Source organism: Dromaius novaehollandiae, chromosome 2 (genome assembly GCF_036370855.1).
Source record: "Dromaius novaehollandiae isolate bDroNov1 chromosome 2, bDroNov1.hap1, whole genome shotgun sequence".
NCBI lineage: Eukaryota > Metazoa > Chordata > Aves > Casuariiformes > Dromaiidae > Dromaius > Dromaius novaehollandiae.
Window position 1 is genome coordinate 11,496,590 of NC_088099.1, and position 14,499 is coordinate 11,511,088.

General features: G+C 36.5%; 1 protein-coding gene across 2 annotated transcripts in view; it reads right to left on the minus strand.

Moving 5' to 3' along the window:
- The window catches only part of NCAPG2 (non-SMC condensin II complex subunit G2), a 55,307-nt gene that overhangs the window by 33,789 nt on the left and 7,019 nt on the right, over window positions 1-14,499 (minus strand). For both annotated transcript variants that reach the window (XM_064505752.1, XM_026103076.2), the window contains exons 6-11: window positions 13,995-14,152; window positions 12,973-13,107; window positions 6,520-6,614; window positions 5,516-5,585; window positions 4,758-4,844; window positions 3,682-3,777 (exon numbers count right to left, since the gene is read on the minus strand). In XM_064505752.1, coding sequence (XP_064361822.1) covers window positions 3,682-3,777; window positions 4,758-4,844; window positions 5,516-5,585; window positions 6,520-6,614; window positions 12,973-13,107; window positions 13,995-14,152 — 641 coding nt within the window. The remainder of the gene's footprint in view (window positions 1-3,681; window positions 3,778-4,757; window positions 4,845-5,515; window positions 5,586-6,519; window positions 6,615-12,972; window positions 13,108-13,994; window positions 14,153-14,499) is intronic.

Here is a 14,499-nt window from a genome sequence, read left to right on the forward strand (position 1 = left end):
TATTTGTAATTAAAAGTCACAAAGCTTATGCAGTATAAAGCATTTGCAAAATGAGCAGTTTATGAAGAAACAGAGAACTATGCATTACAAATAAGTATTCTCAGTTTAAAGATTTCAGAGATATTATAAGATAGTTTCAAAACAGACAATTCTACAATTTCTTTATTCTTACAACTGAAGTATTTTCCCGTTTTTGCAAAATGGAAGGGTAAAGAAGCCTGTCTATGATTTCTCTTTCTGTTATGTAGCCACTCTTCTAGAACAAGATTTGTTCCTCACTATATTGAGTTGACGGTTTGTACACTAGCTAACTTAGGAACAAACTGGTTATCTAAAATTAAGCTGAGATTTCAAGTCTAGGAAAGGATTCTACACTAGTAGGGACAACTATAAGCTTCTCATCTTAGTTCTGTCTCTTAAAGTGCTTGAGATTGAGTCACAGAAATTGTCCTCTTAAAAAGGCAACTAGTTCAGCAGTAATATATAAAACAGGAAAATTAACTATCTATACAAAAGTCACATAGCAAGTCAGTGGTATATCCAAAAATAAACAGCTAAGTTTTGATTCAGTCACATGTTTCTTTTCAAGGATCACAAATATTTTACTGAATCACTAGGAATGCAAATTTTCCCTTGCACCGAATCATTACATGATTCATATAATTGCTACATTCCATTTTTTACAACCCTCCCTGTACTGTTCTGAAAACTATGTTCACAAGAATTGGGCTATTTTGCTATATTCAAAAAAATTTTCCTTGACTCATTCAATATGCTTCTCGAGCACTTTAACCCTTGAAGTTAACTCTCTAGACAGAAGCTGTTAAGGTGAAGCTTAAGATGTCGGATGGGCCTCTGATATTTGTTCTAATGATGGAGCCATTAGTAATGTGAAAGTTATGCATAGCAGCTGTTACAAACGTGAACCACTTCTGGAATCTGGATTTTCTCCCAGCATCTTGCTGCAAAATCAACAATTAACCTTTTTCTCCAGCCAAAACTTTTCGTTACACATCTCCAAACAAATCTATGCAGCTTTACAAAGATTTGACAGAAAGTTCTTCTGAAGTGCTTTGATCTTGGACATTGGAAAGCGAACTACTAGCCTCTTTTGCAGACAGCCAGTCCCTTAAGAAAAGAATGCCGTGTTTTGCTAACAACTCTGAAATCTTTCTTAAAGACCTTAGACAAATTTTCCTGTGGAATCAAAAATCAATGTAAAAATCTCTTCTTTTTAAAGACAGAAATGTAGAAATAAAAGAAAGCCATGCTTTGTAGCTATTAATCTTTCGCACTGAGAATGCTAGTTTTACCAAGAAGGATCCTTGCTTATATTAATTATAAGGGGTGGGATCCAACCCTTAATGTAAGAACTTTGCCTCAGCTAATCTCTGCGCCAAACATGATACTGGTCTCTAGACAAGCCTATCCATCTTCCCACTTCTGTCATAGGGTTCAGTTCAAACGAAATCTCTCTCAACTCCTTCCTGTAACCCATAAAGTAAATTTTAAACAAAATAGTAGTTATTAAATCTCTCTCTCATGACTAGAAAAAATGCTACATGATCAGTCAGTAAAAAAAGCTGCAGTAAATGTTGGACACAGTACCTAAGTTGGCTGTAACACATTGTTGTACCCTTTATTTAGAAACATTCCCCTAAAGCTGGTGTAAGCTTATACCTTGATACAGATCCTTCCAAAAAAATGTGTTTTTCTGGGAATAAAGAAACAAAAATTGACAAATATATTTTATACAAATATCAAGAGGAGACCAAAGTGGTTTGCTGCCAGCCTTGATTTACACAATTGGGTTAGTGTAAATGAAGGAATTTGGTAAGATGGTTGTTTTATAGAAAATAATCCCTACGCCTAGTATACTGCAAGTGAGGACACAAGTATTTTGCATAATACCCCTTGTCAAAGAAAAGATATATTTAAATAAACACACTAATGGTTGGACACAAGTGGCATGTTTTCATTTGGATTTAGCTGAAGAATAGGACACTGCAAGGTCAGTACATCAATAGCAAGCAAAACATTCTACACAGCATGGACAGATTATAACTGTACAAACAAAAATTGCTTACAATTATTTTAAGAGACTAAAAAGGACATATGTACGCGAGTCCAACTGGCACAGCAGCATTCATGAAGACAAACTCAATGAGCAAGGGAGGGGGAAACCCCCCCCCCCCCCCATTGTCTAGGCATCTTACAGTTTAAGGCAAGATACAGAAAGTGATCACACAAAAGAAAACAATCTGAAGCATAATAAGGATAGGCAGTTTCAGCACTTCAAGGCGAATATTTGCAGTTGTTACAGCTCTATTAGAAGTGTAACAAACCCATGATGAAGTTTACTAAGAGTACCTTTAAATACAAAGGGCAAAGTAGGGAAGAGCCAAGTTAGAAAACATTGCTTAGTTTGAAATTTTTCTTCTAGGTCAATGAACTAGAAGACGACATCTGCAAAATCCATCGGTAATGATTTTATTCTTCAGATGTGTAAACAGTGACAATGTAAACCAAGCAGAACACTTTAGTTCAATCTGGAGAAGTAAAATATCTCAGAGCAAAGAATTTAAGGCTACTGTATACAATCCACAGAAAAACAAGACAATATCAAGAAGGACGTTGAAAAGTTAGGGATTTAGAATTATCAAGACAATGAGGAAAGGACCTAAAACAATCATACTATACAGCAAAAGGGTCTTCCATTTAGCTTAAAGCAAAGGTTACAGGATGACTTCAGTTCATCTACAAACATATAAAATTTGATAGCAAAGGCCTGCTTAATATAACAAAGATATAACAAAATCCAAGACTAGTTTAAAAAAAAAAATCCTGCTCATCTTCTGTGAGGATAATATAACACCTTATTAGAGTGAATGTGACATGTACGGTTGTTTATCCCGGTGGCAAATGGTGCATATATGCTCTCACTGAAGGAAGTTCATAACCTCACACAAAATAAAAGTTGTTGACAAAGAATGAAACTTGATTCAACTTATTAGTAAAGAGTATCTGAATAAGTAAATGACATCAGATACCCTTTAGTCTATGCATGCAACCCTCAGGAAGACATACACACTTACTCTAAAGGATTAAAAGACAGAAATTTCATTCTGAATGCTTGAGTAAGTGCACATCGACAGTTTACAGTTCATACAGACAATCAGAGTGGAATAAAGGATTATCTACAAGTAATGCTCTAGCACAAATAAAAGAATTTAGCTACATTCTAAGGACAGTATTAAACAAAAGGTCAGATGAAACAATCCTGTGGAAATTTCTGACCTTGATCAATGAAGCATTGATCATTTGTTCATCAAAAAACTTGGAAAACAGAATAAAATATTACACAGCATTCCCAGACTGAAAAGAAGATGAGAACAAAAGCAGTGTTAGCCCCACAGCAACTGCAATCCTAGAAAGAACTCCCTGTAGAAATGAGAACAGTATAGAAACCTATAAACAAAACTGAATTATATAAGCAAGTTATATTAACAGAAATTAGTTAGTATAAACTTGCAAGGTTACTTTGATACAAACAAGATCATCAACACACTGAATTTTTTCCCATAGCCACTTTGTTTTAAAAGCAACTAGAACATGAGGAGGGGAACCCAAAATTTGGTCATTGGAGAAAGATTGCTCTACATTCTGAAAAAGAATAATTACCTTCAGGGCTCTCCAAAGGATAGGTTGATACAACCTATACAGCATTTCTTCAACTCCTTGACGAACTTTACTTTGTTTATGAAAATAACTCAGCATCTGCAAAGAAAAAAAAAGTTATATATGTTTGCATGGTGTTTTCAGCACTCTAGAAAGGTGGGTCTTTTTGGTCTCATTTATCTTTTACATAAGACCGATGGGTTTATCATATTATGGAGAACGGTAAAACTAGGCACATTAATTGACCTTGTATTTTATTAAAAGTAAAAAAACAATAACCCTAATAAATATCCCTTTTTATTGATTCAATAAAGCTATATACATATTTAAAATTAAGAAAGAAAATCATAGCTACAGAGTCAGTTTCAAGTTTCGCATCAACCATTTATTTCCTTATTAAACTAAAATAACTATTTTTCAAATGATTGGGAGAAACACTTTAAAACCATGCAATTATCAGCTAGAGATAAAGTACCCATTCCTCTATAAAGAAGGAAGGTTACTGCAAATGTGATACATCTATGTATGCATTGATGAAAAGCAGGCATCAACACTCCTTGTGAACTTTAAAAAGCCTGTGCTTAGTTAGCTAAAGACTGTACTATTTTTATATTGGAATTACGAAGAAAAAAGAAAGCAAAAAAACAGAGCAGAAAAAGAGAAAGGACCTCATATAACTTGATATAAAAGAAACCCTCCACCTGAAACACTAGACAACTGGAAAAGAAGGACCAGCTTTGAAGTCACAACTCTGAATACTTCAGATATTCACTACAGTTAGACACGGAAGTCTGTGAATGGAATCTACCAAAACAACATTATAGTGCAGAATCTCTTTTTTTCCTGGCTTTGAAATGAATTGAACACATGATATCATTTATAAGAGACTACATGAACCTTATTTATACATGAGAATGACAGACCTAACTCAGGATTAATGGAGGATCACTGCTGTTTTTGAATAGACTTCATTAGGAAAATGGTAAAAAGTAATTTAGTATGAGATGTAAATTTTCACTTTGTAGTAACTGATCTGATTTTGATGCTACTAATTCATGTCATGCCTTACAGGAACTTACCTCTCTCACTTTAGAATGAACAGAAGAACTTCTGGGAAGGTGTATTCCATGATGCATGAAGTCCTGAATACAGTTATGCTCAAGCATCTACAGTAGAAACACACAGAGAAACAATAATAATTGTAAGTATTGTAGACTGTCCAGCAACTTGTATTTTTCCCCATTACAAAGAACTGAAAACCATCTTCAATATTATTTCTTATTTGGCTTCTGCTTGACCCAAAGTTTTGCATGCTAGGTCAGCATGAACTGATTTTCAGAATTTTAGCATACATAATCCATTAAATTCTCAGAGCAAAGTTTGATATTCAAAAGTATCTCCACACTGTGAATGAGAGTTACTTGGTATCTGAAATTAGGCTGGGGCAGTGCTCTGATGTTCTGATTATGCTTTTGATCATTTCCATGCAAATCACAAAACCTAGATAAATATCTAAGCTATGATATACATAGACTTGCAAAAGCTGAATAAAAGCTTCTGTCACTCAGGTAACTAGTGTGCTTAAAACATATCGCGTAAATGCAATTTGTGTAAAGGAACATCTCAGTGGCAGTGTTAAAAGCACTTAAGTGCACGCAAGCCAATCACAGTGGCCAGTGTGACTTACTCTTATTCTTTGACCATGCTGAAGAGACCCTTTCCTTAAGGACAGAGTCCCCTAAGGCTTGCTTAGGAACCTTTCTGAGGTTGAGAATTCATATACATAGGCACCTTGAAGTTCAAAACAGTGCAACTGTGAGTTCAAGCATAGTATTACCTCTAAGATCTCTCCTGACACCTTCTTCCAGGCCCTGAAGTAAACTTCTGAAATGTATGCCATCAAGGATCTATATTAATATGAGAAACACCATTGACTTCTTAACCATATGTATATACATTTCAATAAAAAAATAATATGAAGTTTACAATAAGTAATATGGATCATTATTATTCTTAATTCTGCATATCAGTATTACAGTATTATTATTAGAAGAAGAAAATATTTTGAAAGCCTACACTGAAAATTCCAGAAAAAACAAAGTTAATTATTAATTAATGGACCAAAGCGCTGGTTGGGGGGAGGGGAATCAGAAAAAATCTCTTTTACAGTGGAAAAGCTAAAACATTAGCTCAGCTATTTTAGCATTTTTCCCATAATGAATGCATAAATCATTAATAAAGATCTATGCATAGATACTATTCTAACTGAAAGCATCAGAAAGCCTCTAATTTCAATATAAGGAATTACTTAGGTAACACTTCACTGAATAATCAAAGGGAAAAAAAAAATCCACATTCATCCATCAGTCAAATTCTCAGGCTATGATCCTTCAAGGTGCTTCTCATTAGTATATCTCTGTACAGCATCTTACCAAATTAGAGATTGCCCATACAAAAAATAAAAACATAAGTAATACATACATTATATATATTATACATATACACACACACACACAATAAAAAATTAAAACACCTTAGAGAATTGCAGGTTCTGCTTCTGTAACACAAACACTGCAAGTAATGCAGCACAGTTTATAGGAAAGCCATTTGCTTTAGCTAATGCTAAATAAGCATTTTATTACACCTATAATTGTATACACAGGTATGTGCAAGGCAGCTACTACACGAAATTGTTGAAACAATAGAGTAGTTATATTCAGCAGATTTGTAAGTCTCCAGATCCAGATGTGTTCTGTCAACATACTAGGTATTTTAGAGTTTGAGACAAAGAAAATTTTAGGCAAGTTCTAAATGCTCATTAAGAACATCTGTGATGCATACCTTGGAAAAAATTGTAATTGGTTTTTAACAGTTCCATGGATCATTTTAATGAAGTTCACATTCCAGCTGAACAAAAAACTCAAGAATCTTCTTCCCTGTTGAGAAGGGTAAATAGAAAAAAGAAGAAGAAAAAAAAGGAAATCAGTCCCCAGAAGAATACCCCAATTTAAGAACCACTCCAAAAAAAGGGTAAATACAGAGTTTAAAGGTCAAACGAAACAATACTTTTAAAGTATCATTAAAGTAAATTTTAAAAAGCATAGATCAGATTGCTGCCAGGAAAAAAGAAACAAAAACCAAGATTTATTTTTTTACACATAATTCCAGCATTACTTTTATTTGCATTGAAGAGAAAATGGGAGATAAATGAAAACAAAAACTACATATCTGTCTGGTTTTCTAATATCCATTTTTTGGGGGGTGACATCAAGTAGTATTCCATAACAATAAGGGACTGTGCATCTCAGAATCCTCCTCATAACCACCTCATCCGAGTTCTGTCAAGTGCAATGGCATTCCCAGATCACACTGTAATGGTGAAGTGCTTGGTGATGGTACAAATAAAATAGCTTGACAATTCAGCCAGCATTAGATATGGAAATATTACTGAGCAAAGCTGCATAGAACAGCTAGGCCACAGATGAAAATAAATGCTCTGATAAGCAAACACAATTCCTTTCATATTGTTTCATAAAAGGTAATATTGCAGACATTCTGGAGCTGCTTTAATTTATGAAAAGAGCAGAAAACTACCGAGTGTTCTTCCTGCGTTAGTTTTCTTCCATTTTAGCAAGTTAGAAGTAGCAACGACACTTCTCACAACAATTCTGCTGCTCATTAGACAAGAGAGGGAAGGCTGTGGATGGAGGAAATAAGCCCTCACTCTTTTGGAATCAGCAAGATCAGCCCACAGAACTAGAGCCGCAGATAGTATCTACACAGGTATGTCTAGCCCTGGATCATCCTTACAGTGAAGGCATTCAACTTACAAGGCCCTCTGAAGAGTTTCATCATATCTAAGGGCAAGTCAGCCAGTTGTAAGCACCCTGTATACCTTTCAGCTTTCTAGACAAATTAATCGGGAAAATTCATAAGGAGATGTGATAATAAAGAACAAATTGGCAGGAGTTCAAAAAACACTCTGATCAAGTAGCAGAAGTTCACAGGTGGTCCCATCAAGAGCAAAACCAACAGTTATTTTCAAAACTATAGAAAATAGGGTCTTTAATAAAGGAGATAATGCCAGATACACTTTGACCTGGAGTATTGTAGAGGAGGGTTAGAGGTAAGGAAAAATATAGGCAGAAACTGGCCTTTAGGGGTATTGATAGCTTAAATGCCTTCAGGTCCAGCAGGAATTCAGAAGACCATCGCAATCAAGACCTAAAGGCTAAACAGTGTTAAGGTTCTTGCCTGCAAGTCTGGTGGAAAGCTTCCTGCTGTTGATATGGCTTCTTCTATCAAGAAAGAAAAAGACCGAATAAAAAGAGCCACTCATCTCCAACTTTGGAAGTACAACATACATCAGAGTCCCAGTAGCGCACTCTCCATCAACATCCCTGACAAGCAGGAAGGTCAAGGGAGTCTCGTCCTGCCTCGACGAGGCAAAGATGAGAAAAGTTTGAAGCCTCCCTTTGGCCTCAGACTCTACAATCACGGCAGCAAGACAGATGAAAAAAGGCACAAAGGTGCTTTCCACCCTGTGAAATGATGAAGGCACACAACCAAAGTCTATACTCAGTTCAGTTCAACAATTCTTTTTTGCCTTAGATTTCAACAGATTGACCCTGATCCTGAGAGTGGTGGTGAATACCTCTAATTTAATCTGCTGCCTGTGATCCACTGATCCAAACAATTATTGTTGTCAACATTTTCAATATCCTGGGAGGTACACTGGTGACAGGTGAATAAAAGATTGTGAACTTGTCATCTTTGGGATTGGTGCATAAAGATTACGTAGAGCATCTCATACTGCTGTGCTTGTGGACATAATACACTGTGACTCTGTCAGTTATATACACACACAAAATATTATTAAAGAAAAAGACAGAAGATCTGGCCTACCTCTAAAACACAATAATTATTTTCTGCTGAGCTCTCGAGCAGTTTGAGTGGAAACTCCACCCGAATAGGGAGGTACTCATAAATCATACAGATATATTCAGAGGGTCACTCCACCAAAGCAGCCTGAAAATAAGCCTTGGAGAAATGTTTGTGCTGAACAGCACAGTCAGGGAAAGCAGACAAACTGAACTCCCGGATCTTTCAATGAAGCATAAACATCCAAATCTGTAACAGCTTCAGCTGATCTAAAACCAGGCTACCGTATTCCTGACCTTCCCCTTCCCCTTATGCTTGCATCTGATGAACCAGTTCAGGGAGTTAATCTGACTGAAAACCAATCCTATGAGGGGAAAAAGGCTAAATCAGCTAGCTCCTTGAATTGGCCCATGACATGCTGGGAAGAAGAAATTAAGAATGCTAGCCCATGGCAACACAAGATCATTGCAGCCTGGAATTACATCATCTTAAGATGCTATAGAGCTGCATCCTAGGATGTGTACTCTAAAAAGAAAAAGCTATACTTCTGTGAGGAACTGCAGAACAAACCTGCAGGCAGCAGGGAATATTCTCTCATGGAATATTAGTACTGATGAATAGGAGTTCAGTTCGGTCTCAAAGCAATTCAGTCATCACGCTGATATTAGCTATGACTTTTAGCATTTCACTAATAGACACAGAAGGTAAGAAAAAGGTCATGAGAGATAGCAAGTGAATGTTGGACATGTTGCCACAACAAATCTATCATTAGCTAAATGACCCAGACAGGGAAATCAGAGAACACTCACAAGGTGGGTTGTTCACTAAAACTAAACTTTTGGTGAACTCTCAGGACAGAAAATCCCCAAACAGAAGGACCTGCAACAGAAGCAGTATAGTTTTATAGCACCATGACAGATCACTAAAGAAATTGCAAAGGTGAACTAAATTCCCTGTAGACAGTGCAGGACTGAAAAAGGTTACCTCAGTGACTGACAGAAAAAGCCTTGTTTGATGATACAGAAAGCTTGCCCAACTATAGCAATGTTCAAACACATAGTACTAGAGCTGCCAAGACATTTTCCAAATGAAAGAGGAGATGGGGAGGGGAAAAAGACACACACACACACACACAACTTGCCACTGTACTGCATTTTCAGAAATGTTGCATGGATTTTTCTGTACATGTTTGAGTATCAGGTCAAAACATGAAGTGGTGTCCCCTGGGGTAAATACTGGGTCCAGTACCATTTAACATCGTCATTAATGGCCTGCATGATGGGACAGAGTACACCGTCAGCAAGTTTGTGGAGGATACAAAACTGGGGTGAGTGGTTTATACACCAGATGGTTGTGCTGCTGTTCAGAGGGACCTTGACAGGCTGGAGAAATGGACCAACAGGAATCTCATGAAGTTCAACAAAGGGAAATGCTAAGTTGTACACCAGGGGAGGAATAAACCTGTGCACCAGAACAGGCTGGGGGTTGACTGGCTAGGAATCAGCTTTGCAGAAAAAGATCTGGGGCTGCTGGTGGACAACAAGTTGAACATGAGCTAGTAATGTATCCTTAGGATGAAGGCAGCCAACAGTAACTTGGACTGAATTAGAAAGAGTGCTGCCAGCAGGTTGAGGGAGGGAATCCTTCTCCTTTGCTCAGCACTGTTGAGACCATATCTGGAGTGCTGTGTCCAGCACCGGGATACAAGAGAGATATGCACATACTAAAGGGCCATAAATATGGTGAAGGAAGTGGAGCACCTGTCACAGGAGAAAATCCCAGCTGGGATTGTTTAACCTGGAGAAGAGAAGGCTCAGGGGGAATCTTATCAGTGTGTATAAATGCCTGGTGGGAGGGAGCAAAGAAGGAAGAGCCAAAGTCCTCCCAGACTCCTCTCAGTGGTATCTAGTGGCAGGGCAAGAGATAGTGAACCCAGATTGAAATACAAGAAATTCCATTTAAACATAAGGAAAAACGCTTTTATTGTAAGCGTGACAAAACTCTGGAACAGGCTGTCTAGAGACATTGCGGAGTCTCCATGCTTGGACCTGTTCAAATCCTGACTGGACAAGGTCATGAACAACCTGCTGTGGCTGACCCTGCTCTGAGCAGGGGGTTAAACTTGGTGATCTCCAAGGTCCCTTCCAACCTTAATCTGTATAATTCTAACACCAGTGCTCAGCAACATTACTTAGGAATACTCAGAAAAATTAGGAGGAACAAATATTATTTCCCCTCCCTCACAGGTTAAACTTCATGATGAAACAGAGCATTTGTATTTGCAAGAGAAAAAATTAGAAAAAAAAAATCTCAAAACAGCTTGAGCATCCTTGACTAAGTCAGAAGAGATCAGACTTGGAGATTAAGAGATGGAAGCCCTGAAAAGAGAGATCCCCTGTGAAGTTCTGCCCATCACCATGATGTACAAAAGCAGAAGATCAGGTCCAGAACTGAACCTGGTACAGTGACTGTGTACCTGTCAATAGCACCAGTAGCATCTGTGGCTTTTTGTGGACAGGCTTAGGCTAATAGACAAACCCCAGCAATATTAACAAGCTATTCTCTGGAACTAAGAAAGCCTCCCCAAACCCCCTCAGATTTTTCAGCACCCAGAACGGATGCCTGGCAGGAAATACTAGTAGTTTAATGGCGAGAACTGATGAGAAGTTTGAACACTATCAGTAAGGGTCTATATTTGTGAACCCTCGTTAAGATCTTTCACCCTTATCAAGTAGCACTGGATGGACTAATAGAAGGCAAATTCAGCTCTTGTTTTGGCAGCAGCTACTTTCAGTCAGTCTTTCTAGCAATAAAGCTAATGATTCAGGGTTAAGGATTTAAAGCACGAAGGATTGCATGCCAGGTGAAAAACTGCAGCAAAGCTCTCTCTCTGCCCAGAAATAGGCAGGTATGAATAGAATAAAATGTCACAAAACATCAAGGGACCAGTAATCTAGGTGTGTGTGGGGGGGGGGGGGGGGGGGGGGGCGCACAGCTTTTTTAACTTGGGCAGAAAAGTAAGGGTGTAAAGTGTGATCAAAGCTGCATATTTTGTGCGTCAATATAGGAGATCTCTAAAGATATGCTAAGAAAAAGATTCACTGACAACTCTGATTATTACCTTTTTTATATAAATTAAAAAAATGCAATTTCATATTAACAACAATGTTTCATCATCCAAAGGTTGCAAACTTTCTTTAGAAAAAAATATCAGCAGTATTTAACATGGCTTGTATTAAAAAAGAAAGAACACACAACATCTTAAAGAAAAATTGCCTATAAGTTTTTGCTGAAACCTAGATAATACTGTTTCATTTTACATACCTAATTCTCAATCATTTACAAATAGGAAATATTAAAGTGACACAGAGAATTCAAATAAAACAAAATTAAATAATTTCACAGAATTAAATACCATTAAGACATTTTAAGCATTGCAGAGAACACAATCAAGTACATACTTTTTTCAAGAGGACCAAGAATTACTTATAATCAAATAAATCAAGGAGACAAAAAAAACCCCTTTAAAATCAGTTAAAGTCTGAACTTGTCTTCCGTTACAGCCCTCTTTGCACTTACACTTCCTCTCCCTCCATTTTGCACCTCTCTCATTGCCTTATGGCATCTCAATTTTAGTCAAAATAAAATATCTTAAGATATGATATGTGTAAAAAACAAACAAACAAAAAATCTTAGTGTCAGGTTTCCAAAATCTGGTCTATCAAACATTTCATGTAGTTTCTTCCCTACCACCTTTACATACCAAAAAGTACATATATTCCATGAAAGAGAACAGATGTTTTTTAAACAGACAAGGAGCAGTTAGAACTTTTGAGCCAATATCTGAGCCAATTGCCTCGTCACCTAACCAGAAAGAAAGCTTAGGTATTACTACCTTGGTGTACCACCACAAACTAAAAATTACAATACCACAGTTCTTCATTGAGAGAAGTTTAGGAAGTCAAAAATACGGTAATTATCTTTTGGCTGTGAAGTTGGGTTCATCTTACAGTACTTCTAAAACAAACTGCAGCATGGAATCATTTAGATGGGATTTTTTTTTTTTTGCCAGTTATTTGTCTCCAATAAAAGAAAGACTTCTACAAAAAGAAAATTGTAACAGTTGCAAGTATTGAGGGAGATGAGTTGGGAGCAAAGTACTTGGTTCTTATTAACTCAAGAACCAAGAACTTGAGTGATGATTTAGACAAACACTCTTACATCTTAATCAGGAAAGGGAAATAAGAGGTTTCCAAAAGCACCAGAAGTATTAACTGTTCATAGCTTGGAACCAGAGCTGATTTGCCTGGTATTGTTATATACCATATCTTTAAAAGATGCTTAATGCAAAACCACTAAAAAGTAACCAAAACTCAATCACAGAAAAGCACAGCAGAATAAACTTTTGCTTACCTCTTCTTTCTTAATGTGTTTAACACTCATAAAACACTGAAGCAACAAGTCCTTGACTTCATTACTGTCCTCTAAGTCATAATCAAAACAAAGTAATGTCTGATGTAGATTCCATAGACGAACTATATCTGCACCCTGATAGAAGAGGGAGGAAAAAAAATAAAGTTTGCTGCATTATAATGAAGTAGGTATACCTTTGAAGTGAAGAACCAAATACAGGATTTTTAACACTGGATTTGAAACACATTGGTACAGTTATTAGAAGATTTTCAGATTGCAAAACTAAGAACTTTCATTGACTTTCACTTCTATCACAGGGAAAAGATTAAAAAAATGCATAACTGCAGAAACACTGGCTTCCAACAACCGAAGACGTGCAGAAAGAAACATGACATTTCATGCAAAAATGGATTAAAAAGAGTATTATGCCACTTCTGAAATTCTATACAATGAAAGCAGTTAATAGGGAAAAATAAAAGACAGGAATGAGTAAAGGAGATGCTTATTGTGTAAGCAAAAGATGTGTGTCATTTTGCTCTAAGTAACTCTCAGACTAGAAAAGAAGGATTTCAATTAATTATCAGAGAAATAAGTAAAAGAAATTATTTGAAAAATGATACAGAGTAACAGAAAATGAATCACCCCACACAAGAAGTCTTGGTGAGTTGCTGAACAAAGTACATCAAACCTGAATTAACCAAAAGCACTAATTGCTACTGAAACCTTGGTTACTGGACTTCAGAAATGAGTGAACTAAAAAAAGACTAAAGTAACAGTTCATTTGTGATACTGATGCTAAAAATCTTTAAAGTTTATTCTAGAGAAGTCAACATTTTAAAGTGTTGCTTATGCAAGCAACCCCAAAAAGACACTTTGTAACCAAAATGCATTCTAGGGAATCATTAGCTGAAAAGCACTAAGGCAGTGGAAACAAGTTAGCCTGAGAAAAAGAATATTTTGGAGCAATTACACTACTTGGAATGTTCAGTAATAATTTAAAAGTCAAAATAGCTTCACCATACCGTAGCAGCTTTATTCAGGCTTTTTTTTAGCAGTATAATAAATATGGTTTTCCCCAGCTGTTCCTTCCCTTCCAGTCCTTTCTCCCACCACATTTCACATACACGCTGAATGGCACCCTGTAGGATTTTTTCAGATTCAGGTAATGCAGGAAGAATACCTACAACAGTATAAAGTAATTATTTACTGCAATGAATTATATTCATCCTGTAAAGTATTAGTCTGTTAGTTCCTTAAGTGTATATCACAATGTCTACTACCTCTTCCCATGTTTACACATCTTATTGAAAATGACATATTCCTGTTGTGGGTAGCTAGGCAGCTATGTTAATTTTAAGCTTTTAGGCAAGTTATTGAATGAATAACAATGGAATCTTAAGCTTTGCTTGAAAAATACTATCAGAATAAGAGCAATTATCTATCAGAGTGCAGAGATGGGGAGGAAAAAAAAAAAACAAAGTCACTGATTTTTAAGTAAACAATCCCTTAATTTTGTGTCATAAATAA